The sequence below is a fragment of the Hydra vulgaris genome, chromosome 06 (genome assembly GCF_038396675.1).
Source record: "Hydra vulgaris chromosome 06, alternate assembly HydraT2T_AEP".
NCBI classification, from domain to species: Eukaryota; Metazoa; Cnidaria; class Hydrozoa; order Anthoathecata; family Hydridae; genus Hydra; species Hydra vulgaris.
Window position 1 is genome coordinate 30,477,322 of NC_088925.1, and position 22,929 is coordinate 30,500,250.

General features: G+C 26.2%; 1 protein-coding gene across 3 annotated transcripts in view; it reads left to right on the forward strand.

The window, feature by feature from the left end:
• The window catches only part of LOC100212168 (rab3 GTPase-activating protein catalytic subunit), a 45,433-nt gene that overhangs the window by 17,201 nt on the left and 5,303 nt on the right, over positions 1 to 22,929 (forward strand). For 2 of the 3 annotated variants that reach the window (XM_065799832.1, XM_065799833.1), the window contains exons 3-17: positions 1,901 to 1,982; positions 4,472 to 4,580; positions 4,717 to 4,804; positions 5,708 to 5,827; positions 11,642 to 11,807; positions 12,437 to 12,612; positions 13,596 to 13,664; positions 14,582 to 14,754; positions 14,987 to 15,147; positions 15,632 to 15,736; positions 15,813 to 15,903; positions 15,990 to 16,071; positions 16,743 to 16,797; positions 19,692 to 20,213; positions 22,632 to 22,769. In XM_065799832.1, coding sequence (XP_065655904.1) covers positions 1,901 to 1,982; positions 4,472 to 4,580; positions 4,717 to 4,804; positions 5,708 to 5,827; positions 11,642 to 11,807; positions 12,437 to 12,612; positions 13,596 to 13,664; positions 14,582 to 14,754; positions 14,987 to 15,147; positions 15,632 to 15,736; positions 15,813 to 15,903; positions 15,990 to 16,071; positions 16,743 to 16,797; positions 19,692 to 20,213; positions 22,632 to 22,769 — 2,137 coding nt within the window. Of the gene's footprint in view, positions 1 to 1,900; positions 2,018 to 4,471; positions 4,581 to 4,716; positions 4,805 to 5,707; positions 5,828 to 11,641; positions 11,808 to 12,436; positions 12,613 to 13,595; positions 13,665 to 14,581; positions 14,755 to 14,986; positions 15,148 to 15,631; positions 15,737 to 15,812; positions 15,904 to 15,989; positions 16,072 to 16,742; positions 16,798 to 19,691; positions 20,214 to 22,631; positions 22,770 to 22,929 lie in introns of all 3 variants that reach the window. The other variant, XM_065799834.1, reaches the window with a different exon arrangement.

Below are 22,929 nucleotides of genomic sequence, written 5' to 3' on the forward strand. Positions count from 1 at the left end.
AATGAAATAAAATTAATAGTAAATCATTCAATTTAAATGAATATTTCATTAGATAATAAATAATTCAATTTAAATGAATATTTCAATAAATAATAAATTGTTCAATTTAAATATTTGAATAGATAATAAATCATTCAATTTAAATAAATATTTAAATTAAAAAAAGTCATTCAATTTAAATAAATATTTAAATTAAAAAAAGTCATTCAATTTAAATAAATATTTAAATTTAAAAAAATCATTTAATTTAAACTAATATTTCAATAGATAATAAATCATTCAATTTAAATAAAGATTTAAATAATAAATCATTCAATTTTAAATAACTAATTTAATAAAAAATAAATCATTCAATTTAAATAAATATTTAAATAAAAAATAGATCATTCAATTTAAATAAATATTTTAATAAAAAATAAATGATGATAGTAGTTATTAACAAAAAAAAGAAATTCAAATTTAAATTTATTAACATGTCCTTGATGCAAATTAAAAATCAGAAAAAAAATCTTTCACATAAAAAAGAAAATTACTATGAACTTAAGCTTCTTATTTAGCTTGTTCAATTAATAAGCCATTGAAAACGCTTATCCATTGAACAAAATAATTCAGGAAAAAAAGTTTGAGAATCAATCTATATATATGGTAAATAAAATTTATTGTTTATTTGAAATGTATCCAGGCTTGTCAAATTGAGAAAAAGCTAAAAGTTACAAACTTTGTTTTTTTTTTTGGTAAAAGAGTGAAGAAATATTACAAATACAAGTGAATCAATTAAATACCCAAATTATTCTGACAAACAAAACTTCACTGCCAAAATACAAGCATGAAAAATTTACACAAGTTTTGACAAAATTAAATAGTTGCATTTTGATGGACTATGAGACATAAGATGTGACTTCAGTCATCTTCCTTGTGACAATTTCCTTGAAAAATTTCTTTAAAAATTTTTCTTATGAAAGAAGATTTGAGTTTTTGTGGTTTCGTCAACACTAACATTAGAAATTTACATTCAATAGTGTATTCAGAAGAGAATTATGCCACTTATTTGATCACACACTAGACCCTGTTTGATTTGACCTGACTTGTCACTATGCTAATAAAACTTTGCAGTGGTATAAATTATGAGAGATAATGTGAGCTCAATCCACTAAATTGCCCACAATTCTGTCCTATTAAAAAATACTGGAGTGTTGGCAAAGGATGTTTGCATAAAGGCAACATTAAATCAGTTGCTCAATTCAGTGTAAGTTATTTAAACTTGTAATTATGTACTGTAATTATGCAATGTAAGTACTTGTTATTTTTGTTATAAAATATTTTAGACAGCAAAGGCTTTTGTTTAAGTTTTAATTAATAATTTATTTATCCAAACTTTAATTAAATTAATACACTTATCAAAAAATTTATAGTTAAATATTTTTTTTTATAAATTAATATTTATAAATAAATTATTACACTTATTTTAATGTATAGTGTGAGCAATCAGCATGTTCACTCTTTCCTCCAAAAATTTTTGTTTTTTTGCTCAATTTTTTTTAGAACTACCAAATCTAATTTTAGAAAGAGAATCTTTTCAAAATTAGATTTACTAGTTCTAAAAATTGTCCTTAAATTTTTATCTTGGTAAAAAAACAAACATTTTTTTATACTAAGGTGAGAATCTTAAAGTTACTAAGACAAAAATACATTTAAAAAAAAAAAATTTTTGTACCTTTAAAAAGAGTATAAAACTCTTTACAAAACAGTGTCACATCTTTTTGCATTTTTTTTTTCCATTAGTCTTATATAATATAGTGTATTATATTTAAAATTTTTTTTTATCTTTAGTCTTGTAATATAGTGTAATATATTTCAGTTAAATTATTAATTATAATTTTGATTATATTTATGATTTTAGATTTATCTATAGAATCGAAGAAATTATTGGACCTCATGGTTGGAAGTTAGATAAAAATCATAAAAAGCAAAAACTTTCACAGGTGTCTTTAATTACTCAAGCACTTTAAAAACTAATGTAAAAGTTTATTAAATATTTAGTTTTTACTTCAATATTTTGTACATATAAGTTTACTTTTAATATTTTTTTTTATATAAGTTCTTTTTATTTTAGAGCTAAGCTCAATAAAAATAATTTTTTAGAGGCACATAAAGGGATAGAAATAATACAGCTAAGACACAATAAGGGAATAAAAAACTTTTATAGAGATAAATTAAAGAATAAAATATTAACTTTTAACAGAAAGAGGTGCATCTTTAAAGATTTGTTGAAAGGTTGAATTCCTATATCATTACATGAGTCCAGAGTATTATGATCTATAAGACTGAAACATGAATAGAGAAGGTTGATGGTGTATAGTGTCTGGAAAGAACAGAGAAATGATCAAATTGATATATGTGACTCTAAAAGATAAGAAAAGAAGTGATAATTTTTAGACATTAGGAATACTGATATCTGGTATGTTACATCAGGGAAGATTAAGGTGGTTTGTAAAAATACAGATAATTAGGTTTGGGCATGCAGAGTGATGGTGGTGGTGATGATGATGGTGATGATGATGATGATGGCTACTGTAAAAAGTAGCCATCATCATCATCATTATCATCATAAAGTAAAAAATTTCTGTGGACAATTTAAGATCAGTAAAAAACTATTTAAAAAATTGAAACTAATTTAATTGCTTTTAAAAAAAACCACAAAAACAAAACTATTGGCTAACAATATTTTGTTTTTTTAATTAAAGTATGTTTTTGTTACCTAGTTGTCAGTTAATGTAGAAGCACTCCTTGCATGTTCTACCTACTTGCCAGTTGATATAGGTTTGATATATATATATATATATATATATATATATATATATATATATATATATATATATATATATATATATATATATATATATATATATATATATATATATATATATATATATATATATATATATATATATATATATAGGCTTCAATAGGAGTAAATTAGTGCACAAGCTATGAATAGCCCATTTAAAATGGACTTGGCAGGCTATGCAGGCCACCTTCCTAGATGGCCTTGCACTGACTTTTTTTGAGAAATTAAAATTATGTTTTATGATAATTCTTGATATTTTCACTGAACCTTTATTTTGTTCTTTTTTTTCTTCCAGTTATACTTGTTTTTTTAATCTATAAAAAGGCAGAAAAACAGGCTTGCATTTCAAAAAAAAAATTTTATTTCATACTAGGGTCATTCCAGCTCAATTCAAGTTATGCTTGACACCATGCCATCTCAGATTTTGATGATTTTTGGTATACAAGCTTAAATAAATTAAAAAAAAAACTTCACTACAAGTTTTAGTGTCCATTTCCTTACATTTTTAGAGATATCAATACTCAGTCTCAATCTCTTTTTTGACTGTTTTTTTCAGCGCCATTGCTTTTTTAAGCCATTATGTCACACTATTAGATTTTACCTTATGTAATACTTGTTCAATGGTGATAAAAACTTGTTCCTATTTATATTTTAAGGTGAAGAAGTCAACTAATCTTAAACAGATTTATAAAAAAATTTTTCTCTGATTTAAATTTTGCCCAGCTGTCTTCAATATTCTAGTGCTCAATCTCTCTGACTGTGTATTGTTTTCCTGTGACAGTTGTTGAAATATTAATTATTAACAATAAGTTGTTGATGGAACCCAACATGCATCATTTCTTGAAGGCCAATAATATCATCTTGAAGGGTAACATGGATGCATGTATCTTACTTGAAAGTCTTTAATTTCAATGTTAATCTCCTCAACTAGTCCAATCTATGGATTGTTATCATATACCAAACATACAAACATTCCAAGGCTCATATTCGCAAACAAGGATTCCTTAATACTTAATTCAGTTTTCAGTTAAAAACAAATGAATACTCTAGTTGTTGTGAAACAACTTTAGTTTCAACTTTTGTGTTACTTATAGGAGTGAAATTGAGATAGCTGCGATTGCATGGCAAAGTTTTTGCATATTTTGACTCCTTAGATATGTAGTAAAAACTGATTCCTAAGATTTCTATTTAGCAAAAAACAAACATTACAGAAGTGGTAAGTATATGGTTAGTTGTTGTTCTATAAAGGCTTGAAATTGAAGTTAGTCTTTCGACAGTCCCACCAATATCATCACAAGGTGATTTACCTTGACTTGTTACAAAAAAGGACCATTTACATTTAATTGCAAAAATCTTGCTCATGATGGCATATATTTAAAAAGTGTTTGAAGTTTTTACATTGACTTGGCACCCATCTGAAATGTAATGAACAGTTTCTATATCCTTAGAAATATTGCTGTTAGTATGTTCAATTATTAACTTCATTACATTATATACCATATCAACATCATGCATTACATTATATACCATACCAACATCATGCATTACATTATATACCATATCAACATCATGTAAATCATTAGAAAAACTTACAGTTTAATCATCATCAATTTTATTTATTAGGGATCAGATCTTCATACTCTAGATTTTAAGGAAAACTTACAGTTTAATCATCGTCAATTTTATTTATGTTATCATAAAAGTCATGGTGAAATTCAATCTTCTCAAGAAGGTATCATTGAATTAACTAAAATTTCTTTTTAAGTAAAATAATTTACAATATAGAAATTCTGTTTCATATAAAGTCTTATAAAAATTTGTTGCAGTTTTTAGAAATTTTTATATTGAAATTTTTTTTTATTTCAAAGTTTTGCTGGAGACTCTCCCTCAAGCTCTTCATGATTCATTTGACTTTAACTTTGATTTCTTATCAAGAGGACATGTTTTAAATCGATGGTGAGTTTTTTTGTATTATATTAAAGTAAGGTACGATTATTTTTAATATATCATAGTTTATGATTTTCATCTTTTGTGTCATGCTTTTTGTGTTATCTCTAAATATGATTTTTTGTCTAATATCATCCTTTATTAAGTAATAAATTAATATTTGGAAACATTTTTTATGTAGAATGTAATCACTTATGTTCTTATGAATTTACAAGTAGTTTATTTAATAGTTATCAGAATTTACAAATTCTGTTTTTAATACATAAAATCTATGCATAGTTTGAAAAAATAAAACAAATATTTAACACTAAATAAGAATTTGAATCTAGGGTTTATTTTTACTATTTGATAATTTTTTTTTTAATTTCATATTTTGTATTACAATTTTATATTAAAAATTCAAGTGAAAGTAAAAATATAGTCCAAACAAAATGTAATTTAAAAAAATTTACTGTCTCATTGCAGACTAACTGTTATTATCAAACTAAACTTTGATTGTCTTATAGCTTATGTTAATTGTGAAGTCCCAAAACTTATCTTTATTAAAAATAATTTACTCAATTTTTAATCTTCAATTTAAATAAATTCTGAGATTTGTTAATAACTTACGTTTTTCTATTATCAGAGACCCTACAGTACACCTAAAACAGATCTTACAGTACACCTAAAGTAGACCTTACAGTACACCTAAAATAGATCTTACAGTGGTTTGTGTGTTGTTAAATTGTTTAAAGTTTTTTTCTTAATTATTAAAATAATAAATTTTCTTCTAAACATTGTTTCAAGAGATTCCACTTATCTATTGTATATAGGTGGGGACCTTCAATTTACTTTCTGAAATGTTTTATTAAGAAAATAACTTTTTTTTGTATTAATATTTATTTTACTTTTAATTTCGTATTTTCATTACAGTTTTGGAATTAAGGAGTTTATTGTACTTCTACCAGCATCTAATGAAGCACAAATTGAAGGGGAATCTGAAATGAAACTTTTATGGAGTTCCCTTGGTATTGCTCTGTCTAACCTTAACTGGTATGTTTTTTAATTATTAAATTGTTGCATACACTATTTTTTCTATAAGTTAATAAATATATTTTAGATAAAGTTTTTAAATTTGGAACTTTCAGTGGTGTTGAGGGTTTTTTTTATAGTTTAAATGTAGTTTAATTCAGAAACATTGTTTTAAATTTAAGCTTGTTAGATCTCAACTTTTTTTTATAGATTTTTTATAGCATAAATTTTTCAGTTTTTTAATTTTTTATCAAATTTTAAAAATAAAAATAAGTTAATCAATATCAAAAACTTGTTGCACGTTATTTAATGTGGTGAAAATGACCATGATGAATGATGACTTTATTTAATGCGCTGAAAATTGAAAAATGATGAATCTGGAAAATATTGATTTTTTTCTAGTTGTTAGAAGTTGTTTCTAGTATTTCATTTTATCTAATATTTTATAAAGAATGTATGTGGTAATTACCGAAAAACTTTTTAATTTTCATAAGTGCAAAAATCTAGAGTTAATTAAAGAAATCTACAAAGATTTATTGTCTTTTGGTAGTTAAAAATTTTTTGTTTAGTTTTAATTATTTTTTTATTTTATTTGGAAAGTTTTAAATGAAATAAAGAAATGAATTATAAAGGCTGTGGGGGGAAAAATGACTTACAGAAAGATATCTGAACTTTATAAAGTTTCTAAATCAGAAATGAAAGTTTCGTCAGTGCAAAACTATTGAAAGCAAGCCTCCCTCTGGAAGACCTAATGATACAACTAAAAAGCCTGATAGCTTATTAGTTAGTTAGGCCATCCAGTTAGGAAGCCATTGATATCTGCAAGAAATTTAAAAACCTAAATAAAATTTGTAAAACATCATATTAGGAATTTAAATTAAATTAAAGAAAAAAATAATTAAAAATTTTAATTAGAATTTGAGTTACAGATTTAAATTGAAGCCATTATATCAATTACATATGTGATAGAATTATGTGTTCTTAAACAATTTTGATTTGCTGACTCCAAATTTAAAATCTGAATATTCCTAAATTGGTAGTTTAAAAAAACATAAAGATTCAAAAAAATAATATTAATAACACCCATCAAGTGCCGTTTAATCATTAGCCCAATTTAGCATGTATATTAAAAACCCAAGAAAGCAACAAGTACCAAAAATAATAAATGATCATATTAAAAAGATTTGTGAGAAAAGATATTTCCAAAAGAAAAACCCCAAAAAAACTTTCTTAGTTAAATAAGATCATCTTAGTTAGACTGTTAATAACTGGTCAAAAGTCCTTTTCTCTGATGAATCAAAATTTATGCAATTTAGAAGTGATGGAATTAGGTATGTCAGGTATCCAATAGCAGGGGTGTGCCCTCATGGTCATCCGGTGGCATGGGACAACTCGTTTTCTCCAAGGGTGACTGAAGTTTAAAAGAAAATGCCTGTCAGTAGCCCAGCAGGATGACCAGATAGTTTGTTACTTGCAAAAGTGTTTATTAATAAAAAAATATTTTGATCTATGAAGTTTTTATTCCTTGCAATTATTTTAAAGAAAACTTTAAAACTATTTAAAGTAGTATACACTTTGTTCAATAATGAGTACACTATGGTGCGTTATATAATTTTACTAACTTAATAAAAAGAAGCTACTTCGAGATTTAACATTTCAAAGTTCTTTTAAATGTTGTTGTTGCATTTTAAAGCATGTTTCTTCTCGATTTAAAATGAGTTTTAAAATCGCATTTTCTTTTAATTCCAAATGCTAATGTATAATTTTTTAAACCTTATAGTCGCATTTTGAATCACATGAATGGGCAATTAAATCATAAATAACACTAAATCTCTTTTGTTTTACACAAGTAAAATAAATTTTTGTTTTTAACTTTGTTAAACAAAATTAACAAAATAAAAAACATGTTAAGATGCATGTGAAAAATCATTATTAGAATGCAATTAAAGATGCAAGTTCTTTTAAACATTCAACTAAATTAAATTTAACTGAAGATTGAGAGAGGATAGTAAAAAATTTTTCTTTTTATAAAATGTTCTTTTATAAAAACAGAGGCAATTTATTTGTTTTGATTAAAGAATGTTGGTATAATATTTCTCAGGATGTTCTCATTAATTTAGTCGATTTGATGTCCCATCATTTGACACCATTTGATGTTGAATTGATGTTGTTTTAAAGGCAATTGAATATGCCACCAAACACTGTCGTATTGAAACTATTTTATTGAAAAAACTATTGTTCAGGTTTTATTTAAGATTTCATCTTTTTTGAAATAAATATCAAAATAGAGTTGTTTCTATACTTTTGCATGGAAGTCTGTTCAAAAAAACAATTAAATTTTAATTAACATTTAAATTTTAACATTTTTGTGGTTTATAATTTGAATAGAAATTCTTTTTTTTTTAACATCTTCGCTTCCAACAAGGCTGCAAGCAACCACTATTAGAGTTGGAAAGATACTAGAAGAGAAAAGAAGAAGTTTGCAGAGCAAGATAATGATTGACGGACGACTTGAAAGATTGCAAATTATATGAATCAGGAAAGCAAGATGAAGGAAGCGAATTCCAAAGAACTGATGTTCGAATTAAGAGTAAAGGGAAATAAGAGTTTTTGGAGCACTTAGAAACAGTCACAAAAAAAGGATGAGACTTAATTGAATGAGGATTAACACAAGAATGAATTTCAGTAGATTGCACAAGAATGAATTTCAGTAGATTGCACAAGGATGAATTTCAGTAGATTGCACAAGAAATGCTCTTTAGAGCAGCAATTATAGTATTTGTAGAGAAGAGAAAGAGAAGCAACATTGCAATGATGTGATAATGGTTGGAGGTTGGCTGCAAGAGCAGGTTCAAACGCATTGTAAACGCATGTTTACAATGCATTTTTGCACCTTGTCTAAAAGAGAAAGGGCATCATTAAAAGACCTGCCCCAGATATGTCAACAGTATTCCATACAAGGACAGATTTGAGATTTATAGATATAAAGAATAGAATCTGAAATAAGAAAGTGTTGAGCACGATATAGAGATGCAACCTTTGCAGATGCTAATTTTGCAATGGATTTGGTATACAGTTTCCAAGAAAGATCTGAAGTAAGAGTTAATCCAAGAAGACGAAGGGTAGATGACTTATCGAGTACATTAACGTTCATAAATATAGGAAGATCTAAATTATTACAATAATGATTGGCTCAAAAAAATTGGGTTTTATCCGAATTAAAGTTCACCAACCACTGTGAGCCCCATGCTGTAGCAAAAGTGAGATTCTTTTCAACTTCAAATCCCCCATCCAAACAATCAGAGAGTGTTGGCTTCTTATCATGACAAGAATAAATGGTAGTATCATCAGCGAACAATGCCACATTAGATGTTTGAATATCTGGAAGATTGTTAATGTAAATTAAAAAGAGTATAGGACCAAGGATTGAACCTTGAGGAACCCTTAAAGTTACAGGATATGAAGAAAAGTGCTACCCATCAAGGACAACTTTGATACTATGGGTGGAAAGAAAGGACCCAATCCTAAAGATGTTAACAGATACACTGTAAGAAGAAAGCTTATAGAGAAGACTAGCATGCCAAACTTTATCAAAAGCTTTAGAAATGTCAAGAGTGATAGCCTTAACCTTTCCACCTCTATCTAATACACGATAAAACCTATCGGTTATTACTGTTAGCAAATCAGCTGTAGAATGAAAAGATCGAAATCCATATTGATGATCAGAAACTAAGTTATTAGATTCAAGATGAGAGATTAAGTGTTTGTTAATTAAACATTCAAAAACCTTGCTTATAAAGGAATAAGACTAATGGGACGATAGTTAGACAAATCAGATCGCTCTCCTGAATTTTTGAAAATAGGGATAATGGATGCCGCTTACCAGCAGGCTGGAAAACAAGACTCCGATAAGCATTTGTTAAATAGTTTTGAAAGTATTGATGACAGTTCCAGAAAACGCTTTTGCAAAACTACAATAGGTATGTTGTCTGGACCACAAGCTGTAGAAGAGTCTAAGCAGGAAATCACTTTTGATACAGAAGCTAGAGTGATACAAATGTCTAGCAATGGATTAACCTGTTTGGCGGCTGTATCAGGTAGAGCACAACTAGTGGAATCAAGAGATGGTATTGATGAAAAGTTCTTAACAAACAATTCAGCTTTATCATTAGGTGAGGTGACAAAGTCTGAACCATACAAGAGAGGTGGAATAACAGATTTGCTCTACTACCAGCCAGCCTCAGAACCATAAAACTGAGTTTTAGAGCTGTACCCTCATTAGGAGATAATAAAATGAGTTGCCTAGTCATAAAAACAGAGGCACAAGTAAAACCCATGCATTGAGTCAAGAACATCCAACATCCTAAACTGGAAACAATGCATTAAAAATACATCTGCACCAGCCTAATAGATGAAGAAGGGGTTGTGAGGCTGCTCAACAGATAGAATCTGTTTACATTTGGTAAAAATTCAGCTTAGTGAAAAGAAAAAATTTGGGTAAAAATTTTAGCTTGAGAAAGTTTGTGAATAAATTAATTTCTTTCTTTTTTTGACATTTGTATAAATGAATTAAAATGTTTTTTTCTTGTTTTTTTTTTTTCATTATTTCTTAAAATTGTGGCTTCGCAAATAATGATTTTTTATTTTTAAAAAGTTATTAACAACAAAAACTATTACTTGTTGTAAAAAAAGAAACTCAAGTTAACTATTTTACCAACACTTTTTTTTGTGATACAAAGATTTAAGGTTCCAAGTATCATTTATTAAAAAGTATATACAATTGTACTTTTACTTGTCTCAAGATAAAAAAGTTAAATGTACGCTTTATAAATATTTTTGATGCAGTGTTATAAGTTAAAACATACTTACAGGGAATTTAATTTTTTGTAAAAAGTAGAAAAGGAGGAAATAAAACCAAGAAAAATGAACAAATTACATCTTTTTTTTTAACTTAAATAACTTTTTAATCAAAGTTCTTTGTTAATTATAAGGAAATTTCTGCTTTTACTTTTTTAATATTGCCTTATCTGTTATTTATATAAAGCTGGTATAACTATTGTATAATACTATATTGCTTCAAGCATAAATTCAAGCTATATTCATAAAATTATATCCATAAAAGAAATCATTTTTTTTATTATAAAAAAATAAACCCTTTATAAGATTTTGTTCAAAGTTTGTAATAATTAATGTTTTTTTGTTATTTTGATAAAATGAAAAAACTTTTTATTATAAAACTATTATAACAAAACAAACAAAATTTAAAATATGAAAAGTGGCTAATATAAAATAAAATTTAACTTGTACTATTTTTAAACTAATAATTTTTTGTTTTGTTTTTTATTTTTTTTAAATTGGGTAATTATTTTTGTTATTGTTTGGTATGAGAAATTGCCTAAATAAATAATCTTGCTCTTGCAAGATGAAAAGACATTTTATTAAATTTCTTTAAATTTTTGATGGAAAAGTTATGTTAATAAATAAAAATTTTGTAACAGAAAGCAAAAAATTTATTTGCTTTCTGTTACAAAAGTGGAAATAATTATTTGATTATAAAAGCATTGCTTTATAAGAGCATATAGATAACATTAAAAAATGTAGCAACTAAACTTTAAATGAGTAAATTAATTAATAACCCCAGCCTTGGTCATGTATCAATCCTGGTCATTTATTAGTATCAAGATGACTTTTTTTTTAAATTGAGCTGTTTATTTTGAGTTGTGTATCAAAAAATATATATATATATTTATATATATTGTTATGCTAATGATTTTGTTATATATAAAATGATTTATGTTAGATTTTTGTCTTGTATATTTAGTATATTTTTTTTAGTCAAACTCCAATATTTATCCAAGTCGGTCCTCGAAATCGATCATTATTTTATGGTTTGTGTATTGGTGAAGGGTTTCGTACTTCATACGAGACCATACATTTAAAATACACTCCACATGAATGTAATCATATTCAAGGAATGATAGAGACATTTCACTCAAAATTGGTTTGTTTGATTATTTTTTTGTAAGATTAAATTGAAAAAACGCTTTAGATAAAAATTTCAAGATTTTAATGTTAATATTAGTATATTTGAATATAAATGTTTTGAGTATTCAAAATTGTAAAATTAATTATTATCTGATAAACTGAAATAGAGCATCGCTTTGATGAATTTGATACTAGACTAATTCATCTGACAAAGAATGAATACTTATTTGTGTGATTCGCCACTCAGATAAGTGATGAGATCACACATGAACTATCATTATACTAGTTACCTGGTATATTTATCTAGATGCAGAATTTATTGGATTGATTAAAAAATTTACTGCTAATGCAAACTCATCTCTCAGATAACTCTCTAGAATGATTAAGTACTAGAATTCTATGCAAACGATGACTTAATACATTACACTGATTCTACATTTTAATTCATTACGCTGATTCATCATTTTACTGGTACTTTTTTTAAAGCTTTTACAGACAAATCCACAACACAGACTTATAGACATGGACAACACCAATATCTTTGTATCACTCTGATGAAGTAATTTGATTTTTTTTTTTGGTTTCTGAATTTTTTGATAAATTTTTAACAAAAATCTTTGTCAAAATTTATTTAAATTTTTCCAGAGTTGTCCAATTCAATCCAATGTGATCATTTCGGTTCGATTTTCATATATTATTAATGACTGGCCAGAAGAGATGTGGTGTCAAGAGCTTCCAAACATTGAAAATGAGTTTGAAATGCAAGTTGGAATTAACTCCTTTGAGGAACTTCCATTTGGTCCTCTTCAAGAACCTGTTATGTAATTTTTTTTTTCTTCAAGAACCTGTTATGTAATTTTTTTTTTCTTCAAGAACCTGTTATGTAATTTAATTATGTAATTTTTTTTTTAAATTTTGATTTTGAAGTTAAGCTAGTTTTTTATTTTTATAAAAATTGTTGAAATTTATCAAAATTTATCAAATTTATCAATTTATCAAACCTTTTTTTTTTTTTAACATGTGTAAATTTTTAACATCTGTAAACAGTGGTATAGTTTTAAAAAAATCTACTCTGCTAAGTTTAAAATGTTATTTTTAGAAAAATATTTGTACACAATTACTGTTCATTTATGTGCTTTTTATTTCATCCTTTAATTGCTTCTACTTGCAACTTCTTCATAAAAAAGAATTACTAAATCCTGTACTTTTTTTCCGCATTTTTTCCTTTTGTTTCCAAATATATTTGGAGCTCCAAGATTCTTGAGTCAGAATAACAATAATATTTGACTTTAAATCCTGGAGATTGGAGTCAAATCAAATCCTGGAGATTGAAGTCAAATATGAGTCATGTGAATGTTTTATTAAATTATTTGTACAATTTGTAAGATTATGTTTGTTTGATAGTAACAACAATAGTTATAAAAAATAATAAGTAATAGTAAATAATATTAATAAGAATAAGAATAGTTAAAAGCGTAATTTAAAAAAAAGATTTTTTATTATCAATAGTTTTCAAGTTTGTTATAATATAAAATTGTCTAATAAATGGCAGATCAGGATTATTTTTGTTGTGATATTACTAGGTTAAATTTTTCATAAAAAATGTTCTGAATAATTAAAACAGTTTTTGTATAAAGTAAATTTAAATGTTTAACAATAGAAATTCATAATTGTAGAAAGATCGTCTGAAAAAAATTTTTTTTTTCCATAAGTTACAGTGTTTTACATAAGTTATATTGTTTATACAGTCTTTATGAAAAAAGTTTGTTGAGTTATTAAACTTTTTATTCTTAAATTTATTTAGGGATTTAATGCTTGCAGTAACATGGCCTCAATTATCATCTGATATGATAAATGATGATGCTCACTTCAGGTAAGTAAAGTCAGATAATAATTTAACTGATAAATTTTATTAATTTTTACTAGGAATAAACAACCCACTGAGAAAATAAATTTTTCAGTAATTTCTAATGTTTAAATTATAGTTTTTTTATTTTTTACCTTTCATCAAATATTTAAGTTTTAATTTTAATTAATAACTCAATTAAAGATTAGTTTGCAGGCTTTATTATAAAAAAACTGCCCAGTGTAATATTTTGCACCCATAAAACTGAAATAAATTGTTGACTAGCATGATTATGCGCTCTTGTTATTTGGAAATGTTTTTATAATCTTAATTTAAAAACATTTTTTATAATAAATGTTCATATACTTTATATAACATTTTTAATTTAATAATTTTTTAAACTTAATTTCGTTAAAATATTTGCTGAAAAGTTTTTTTTTTAATAATAAACTTTCAAAATACTCTAAAGTTTTGTTAGATAGTTTTGAACTAGCAACTTAATAACATTATATTGTTAACTTAATAACATTATACTTTTAACTTAATAACATTATTCTGTTAACTTAATAACATTATTCTGTTAACTTAATAACATTATACTGTTAACTTAAAGAACAATTAAAGTTGTAGTATTTCTTGATTTGTTACATAAAGTATTTTTGACAAGTTTCATCTTCGATAAAAGCATTTTATCAAAAATATTTTATGTAAAAATACGTAGTAGTTTTCTCACTCTTAAATTCTTGATATGAGAACAATTTTACTAGGTTCCTTACTAGGTTAACAAGCATTGTTTATTGTGTGCGGAAGTCTTAAATATTCCAACTCTCATGTGCAAGGAGCAATCAACCTTGCTTTATAATAAGATCTTAGTTTTTGTATCAACCTGCTGTAGCAAATAAAAATATTTGATTATCTGACTTAATTATTGTTTTATTTTACAGCGACCTAGATCCTATGCAAGCTCCTCATTGGTCATTAAAAGCACGATTTATGGACTTTTGTCCAACTTTGTTATTTGAGCAATTAAAAGCTCTGTTACATCTTTGCCACCATTCTTCAGGATATAATACTGCTCAAATATTGAGAACTTCTCATCGTAATGATCAAAATAATGGTTTTTAATATTTTTTTTTTTTTTTTTTTTTTGCATTCAGTAATCATAAAATTAGTGAGATATGCTTATGTTTAGTGAAAATTGAGATGTATATTTATTTTCAGTAAAATTAATGAGGTACATTTAAGTTAGGTAAAGTTAGTAAGATGATATTTATTTATGATCAGTAAAATTAGTGTATGTTTATTTAAACTTTTTTTGAAAAATGATTTAATAAAACTTTCATATTTAGAGTTAACATCTGATGTGAGTCATGTCTTGGATCGTCTAACTAAACCTGGTCCTTCTTTATCTCCATTATCAATGGCTGTATCTCGAGCTGCAATGAAGGCTATAAACAGTAATGTTATTGATTCACCGTTGCCAGAAGAGCTTTTAAATAAGGCATTAAATGTAAAACATTTAAGTATACTTATTAAATTTACTTAAGTATTTGTAAAATTTTGTTATGCAATTTTCTGATTTTTTTTTATAATATAAGTTTTATAATAACACTAAAACCAACCATGTTTTCAGCATTTTTCTTGTATGAAATAGTTGGAAAATACAGTATTTCATCTTTATTTAATGGAAACTTACTTTGTTTTATTCACTTATGTATTACTGTATGAAAATACATTATGGAACTATATGGGAATGCTGTATGGAACTGTATGGAAATTCAGTATGGAGTTGCAGGGAAATACAGTATAGAACTGTAGGGAAATACAGTATGGAACTGTAGGGAAATACTTTATGGAAATGGAATTACACTAATTCTTCATTCTCTAAACTTCATCTTGATTTAAAATTTATATGAGTTAATTTCTTCTAAAAGTATTCAACTTTATTTTTATGAAAGATTTTTTTAAAGAATAGTTATTATAATAATTTTAAGCTTCTGTTTCCTGATGCACACCTAATGAAAGAAGAAGCATGCAAGCTGCAGGCAAGTTTAAGTGAACAACAAAGAAGTTTGGAATCTGATATACAGCGTTTAAAGGTGGTAATTTTTTAAAAACAAAATTATTTTTGATGCTTTTCTGAACAATTTTGTTTATATAGCTTTTAATTTTTAGGACAGATATCGCCATTTAAAAGGTGCACCAACCGATAGTTTAACTTTAACACTTGCTTGCTGTATCATGATATTAAACCATAGTTATGGTGGTAAGTTTCTTTTTTATATATATCTTTAGTTAATTTTAGATTGCTTTTTTTTTTTTAAGAAAAAGTTTTAATTATTTGAATTTTAGGAATGCAAGCTGTAGCTCATTTATGGCATGAAATTGTGAGAGAGTTGCGATTCAGATATGAGAATAAAATTCTTGTTCCTAAGTAAGTTTATTTTTTATTATTAGAGCTGTGTTTATAGACATGTCAATTTTATATTAACGTAATTCATTGATGCAATAATTTTATGTTAACTAAGGAGCTTTTACTTCTACTGAATAAAGTATTTCGGAGATAAAAAAGATACTTATATGCTAAATGGATTAATCAATAATGATAACAACAAATTGAGTTGATAAATGGAAATAGAAATAATGAATGGAGACAACATAGACAAAATATGAAGAGAAAAAAATGAAATAAAAAATGGAGAGAAATTGATGAAATTATAAATGGAAAAAGGAAATAATGAATAAGGGAATTTTAGAAAGAAAATTATTTTGTCCATTTGGAGACGAAATGATAATTCAGGGCAAGGTGGCCACATAGTTTTTTCTTATAATTTACCTATTATAAAAATAATTGACCTATTATAAAAATAACTAAATTAGAGTAGACTAGAGTAGTTATCTGAAACGAAAAAAACCAAATTGTGTCTTGTAATAATTTTAGACTTGTTTAAATTAATGTAGCCTTGGATGAAAAATGTTTAGAAAGTGTATTTTTTTTTTCTCCTACGAGATTTTTAATCTAGAATTAATGATTGGTTTCCTTTCCTTTAGGTAACCTAATTGTAGCTGTATTGTTATTTATTGAATTTGGTAATTCTTTTTCAGGTTGGCACAGAATCCACCAAACCATAATTATTGCCTTATTCATCAAAAGTTGCAAGTAATTTTTGTTATCCATTGTTTTTTATTAAAACTATTAATTTAGGTAGTATTTAAAAATAATTGATCAGTGAAGATTTTTAGTTTTTGTACAGTGTACATTAGGGTTATGACTTTTTTTCAACCCCATGCTCCTGTACTGTAGTTTGATAAACTTTTACCTAAAAAGCATGAAATGAACTATTATTTGCATATCTTTTAAAAAAAGTTCACCCCACCATTAAAAAATCGATTTTGACATTAGTACTACTATGTAACCCAGTGGGCACAAGACGTATTTTAAATGTCTAGAATATGTATTAATGCGTTTTTTTTTCAAAAGATATGCAAATAATAGTTCATTTCGTGCTTTTTAGGTAAAAGCTCATCAAACTACAGTACAAAAGCATAGGGTTGAAAAAAAGCCATAACCCTAGTGTACATATGTAGTAATCATAATATTATATTAAGAGATTTCAAGAGCATAGATGTATGCATTAAGGAAATAGATAAAAAGTATTTTTAAGCACAAAATGATCTATGGTAGATGAAACAAGGAGATAATAACTCAGCTGAGGTGTGATTATGGCAGTATTTTTAAAAGAAAGAAAAAAAGAAAACAATGATGAAAGCCATGGAGATTTAAGTTTATACTGAACACACTTGTCAGCAAAGTTAAGTTTATACTGGACACACTTGTCAGCAAATTTAAGTTTATACTGAACACACTTGTCAATAAAGTTAAGTTTATACTGTCAACAAAGAATTCTCAACCTAAAATCACTAATAAAATCTTGATTTTAGTTAGATTTTCAGATGGATTTTTAGTTAGATTCTCAGACGGATTTTTAGTTAGATTTACAGACAGATTTTTAGTTAGATTCTCAGACGGATTTTTAGTTAGATTCTCAGACAGATTTTTAGTTAGATTTTCAGATGGATTTTTAGTTAGATTCTCAGATGGATTTTTAGTAAGATTCTCAGACGGATTTTTAGTTAGATTCTCAGACAGATTTTTAGTTAGATTCTCAGACGGATTTTTAGTTAGATTCTCAGACAGATTTTTAGTTAGATTCTCAGATGGATTTTTAGTAAGATTCTCAGACGGATTTTTAGTTAGATTCTCAGACAGATTTTTAGTTAGATTCTCAGACGGATTTTTAGTTAGATTCTCAGACAGATTTTTAGTTAGATTCTCAGATGGATTTTTAGTTAGATTCTCAGATGGATTTTTAGTTAGATTCTCAGATGGATTTTTAGTTAGATTCTCTGGCAGATTTTTAGTTAGATTCTCCAACAGATTTTTAGTTAAATTCTCAGACGGATTTTTAGTTAGATTCTCAGACGGATTTTCAGTTGGCATTAAGTAAATAAAAAATCAGAGAAAAAGCAATTCTCAAAATAAAAACCAGTAAATTAATATAAAAAAAAAATTAAAAAGTACTTGTAAAGACAATCATTAACATTCCCTAATTTTTGTTTGGTTGTAAACTCATTATTTTCTCTACCAGTTACATCACTAGTAAAAAAGTAAACAATTGCAATGATGTATTATTGCAATTGTTTACGTTTTTTTTTAGTAAAATTGATTATTGATTGATTTTATTATTTATTGTTTATTGCTCAGTGTTTATTATTTAACTTAATTGGTTGTTTATTATTGTTCTTATTATTAACAGAATTATTTGGATGATGCAGACTGACAACTACTGCCATATTGACAAAACTGTTTTTAGCAGTCATTTTCAAAACTAAAAATTAAATAAAATTGTTTTGCTATTGGTAATATTTTTAAGATATCATGTGAAAACCTGTAGACTTATTAAGATATTTCTTGATGCTCTTTTGAGCATGTGGAATAGAAAAAGAGAAGCAACTATACAATAGTTTGTGAGTAATAGAAAATTGTGAGTACTCTTGGATTTAAGAAAATGCTCACAATTTTCTTTTTTTAAAACATCTCATAAATGAAGCTAGCTTTTTTTTAATTTTTTTTTTATCTTTTTAAAGCTTCATAGGCTATTAAAGTCCAAAAAAAGTCCAAATTTTTTAATTATTATTATAAACTCTCTTTTAACTCTAAACTCCAAAACACAAACCCTGTTAAATAAAGCTGCTGTATGGAAAAACAAGTTAAGCAAACCTCTTGATTGTTCTACCATATTCCATAATACAGTAATAGACTACCTACAACTTTCATACTAGTCTACTACCATATTCCATAATACAGTAATAGACTACAAAGACAAATAAGAGGTTTATAAAAGTAGAGAATAGAGTTAAAAGTATAATACAACTTCCATACAAAGATAAAAGATTTACAAAAGTAGAGTAAAAAGTTAAAATACGATGAGCATCATAATGAGAATTTAGCTGATGCTAATTATGTTAATTATGTAAATTATGAACTTATACTAAATGATATGTTGTTGTGTCTCTGGATACTGTATATGAAGGAGATTTTGTTCAAAAAAAGTAACTTTGAAACCAAGATTTGAAAAAGAGCAATGATGGCATAACCCTTTAAAGGTCTAAATTTAGAGTTTTCATTTTTTTCGTTAAAGTCTTTTTTCTTAATATTTTTAATTGTTTATGCCACAAATGGCATAAACAATTAAAAATATTAAGAAAAAAGACTTTAAAAAATAATTTTTTTGCAATTTTTCTGTATGAATTTATACAAAAACATCTTTATACAAAAACTAGACATGTTAGTTTTTTATTTATCTTTATTTTTATAAATTTTAAGTCAAAGAAAACTATTTAAAGTTAAATTTAATGAATAAATTCTTAAGGCTTTCATTTATGTGAAAGAGTATTACTATCCAAATGAATCTAAAACAATATTTATATGCTGCATTATGTTTAAGTACTTCATTGTTGTATTATGTTTATTTTCTTGATTTTTTTGTTTAGATGTTAAATTGTTGCATTTTGAAACATCAACAGAGAATATGCTCAGACGAAACTTTGACTAAATCAAATGATCTTATTTCACAAAATAAAAATGAGGTTCAGCACAACACCCCTCAACACACTACTTCTCAATACAACACCCCTCAAAAGCATTCTGTAAGTTACAAAGACTTTTCTCAAAGTAGTTTATCAATCGATAATTCTGTAAAACTTACTCCCCATGAATTTTGTCACAATGCTTTGAATGAGGTTGAATCTGGAAGTAGCGTGTCCCCAGCAACACAACATGGAAGTAGCGTGTCCCCAGCAACACAACATCTTAAATTTCACACATCATCTGAATTGCATGAAAGCGATTCAGATGATGAGTTTTTTGAAGTAGAAGAAAGTTTTGCTAAAGTATCAACTATCTCAAGAAATGAAGTTGAAAACTTTCAGTTTCTCAAACGTGAAGGAGTGTTAAAAGAAACAAATATGAAGCTTCTTGAAACAAATGAAGTTCTTTGTATACCTATTACTCAGGTATGTTTCAAATAACTTTAAATCATTCTTTATTTCTATACTAAATAATTATTGCCATTCAAATTTATAGCGCTGTTGCATTACTGAATGTTTTATGAGTATAATTTATGCTTTATGTCATAGTTGATGCAGTTTTACCAATAGTTATATACTATTTAGAAGTTTATTGTGTTAACATTTATATATATATATATATATATATATATATATATATATATATATATATATAGATATATATATATAGATATATATATATATATATATAGATATAGATATAGATATATATATATAGATATAGTGATGTAGGATTAGTTCTGGATACTGCTGACTTTAACTTGACCCAGCAATTTTCGATTGGGTTCAAGTCTGGGGATGATCCCGGCCAAGGACCCAGAACCTGAACGTTGTGATCCTCTAACCAAGATTTTACAAGACGAGATTGGTGACACGGTGCACCATCATGCTGGAATATTTTGCAACGACAAATTTCCATCAAATTTGGAACCTTTTCTTGAAGGATTTTTAGATATTGTTGGGAGTTAACAGTCTGTCCCTTCTGCATTAAATAAATACCACATCGACCAGATGAAGCTATTGCGCCCCACACCATAATTGAAGGACATTGCTTGACAGCTGGTACGGTATACCTTGCATTAAAACGCTGATTAGGTGGGCGACGAACTAATGACTTATGCGGAGCGAATTGCTTTATTTGTGTCTCGTCGCTAAACATTACCTGGCGCCATTTGGTTATTGACCAGTGTCTGTGAGCTCTACAAAATGCGATCCTATCACGGATGTTCTTTAAAGACAGTCGCGGTTTGAGGGCTGGACGACGAGAATGTAGACCTGCATCTTTCAATAAACGTCTTCTAATTGTTCAAGTGCTGACTGTAACGTCATTAGGTAGATCTGCCCTGATTTGTGTGCTGGATATTGTTGGATCTCTCACAGCAGCCCTGCGTATCATATTGTCTGTTTGTTTGCTAGTAATTCTAGCTTTACCAAAACGTTTTCTGGGCGCAGTGAATCCCGTGTCTTTGATTAGTTGTATAATATCATGAACAGTAGATTTTGGCATTCGCAATTTTGCTGATATCTGACGCTCACTTGCACCATCCTCCCATAAAAGTTTAATATTAGCACGAAGACCTTCCTTCGTAGTCATAATTAAATTGTGACAGTTAAATGATAATCCATACCCTACAATGAGATATATAGCTTAATAAATTTTACAGTGCAATAAAATAAACGCTAATGTGATTGGCTAAAAGCTAATTAACTAATCATTGATGTCAGGGAAGAAAATAAATTGATTATTCGCATGCATAGACTGTTTTTCTTTATATTTAGCAGTGGTCGGATTTCAATGGCCATAACTGTAGATATATATATATATATATATATATATATATATATATACACATAGATATAGATAGATATATATATATATATATATATATATATATATATATATATATATATATATATATATGTATATATATATATATATATATAGATATAGATATAGATATATATATAGATATAGACATATAGATATAGATATATATATATAGATATATAGATACATAGTATATATATACATAGATATAGATATATGTATATATATATATATATATATATATATATATATATATATATATATATATATATATATATATATATATATATATATACATATATATATATATATATATAGATATATATATATATATATATATATATATATATAGATATATATATATATATATATATATATATTATATATATATATATATATATATATATATATATATATATATATATATATATATATATATATATATATATATATATTTATATTATTTAGGGCTGTGTGCTACATTATTTTAAATAATAACTATATAATAAGCAAGTATTCTACAAACTATTTAAAGGAAAAAATCTACCATAAAACTGTTTGATAACCTATAAAGTCACTATGGTACAAGATTCGCCATAATCTAACCATAGGAGTTGTGAATGTGGGGAGTTATATAGAAATGATTAGTACAGCTTTAAATATTTTTTCATTTCAAAGTCTTTGTATTCCCTTTCACTGCAAGTATTTCTTTACTGTCTTTAGATTTACACTCTGCAAAAATTATTTATAAGTAAACTCTAAAAGCATATTTGCTTTGGTAATTCTTCAACACTAAATTTTCAATAATTTTTAAAATCAAATTTATATCTATAAAAACTGTGGAATATGTGTTCAGTTCACAAGAGAAAATGTATGTTGTGTTCACAAGAAAATAAGACAAATGGGTCTTTCATTTCCTTTGTTTTTATCATATATTCTTGCAAATTTAATTTCTCTCTTTGATTTTGCAAATTTTAATATTTTGTATAAAAAAAATTTTTCTTTCAATAAATTAGGAGAGTTCGCCTTTAACGGAAGATATGTTAAATGAACAGCAGTTGTTGATGGAAAAACTTGGTACCTCTGCAGAAGCATCAAAGTCTAGAGTACGTATGCAATGTGCATCTTTGCTAGCTGATATGGAAGCATTTAAGGTAATTATTTTTTAACTTTTTTTTTATTTTTTTATTTTGTTAATTCACCTCCCCAAAGCCCAGAAGGCCACTACAGACGAGGAGGCTACTTAATTGTGGTTATAACCCTCATGCATAAGTTTGATTTTTTAAATTTATCTTTTATTTGAAAGTAATCTGT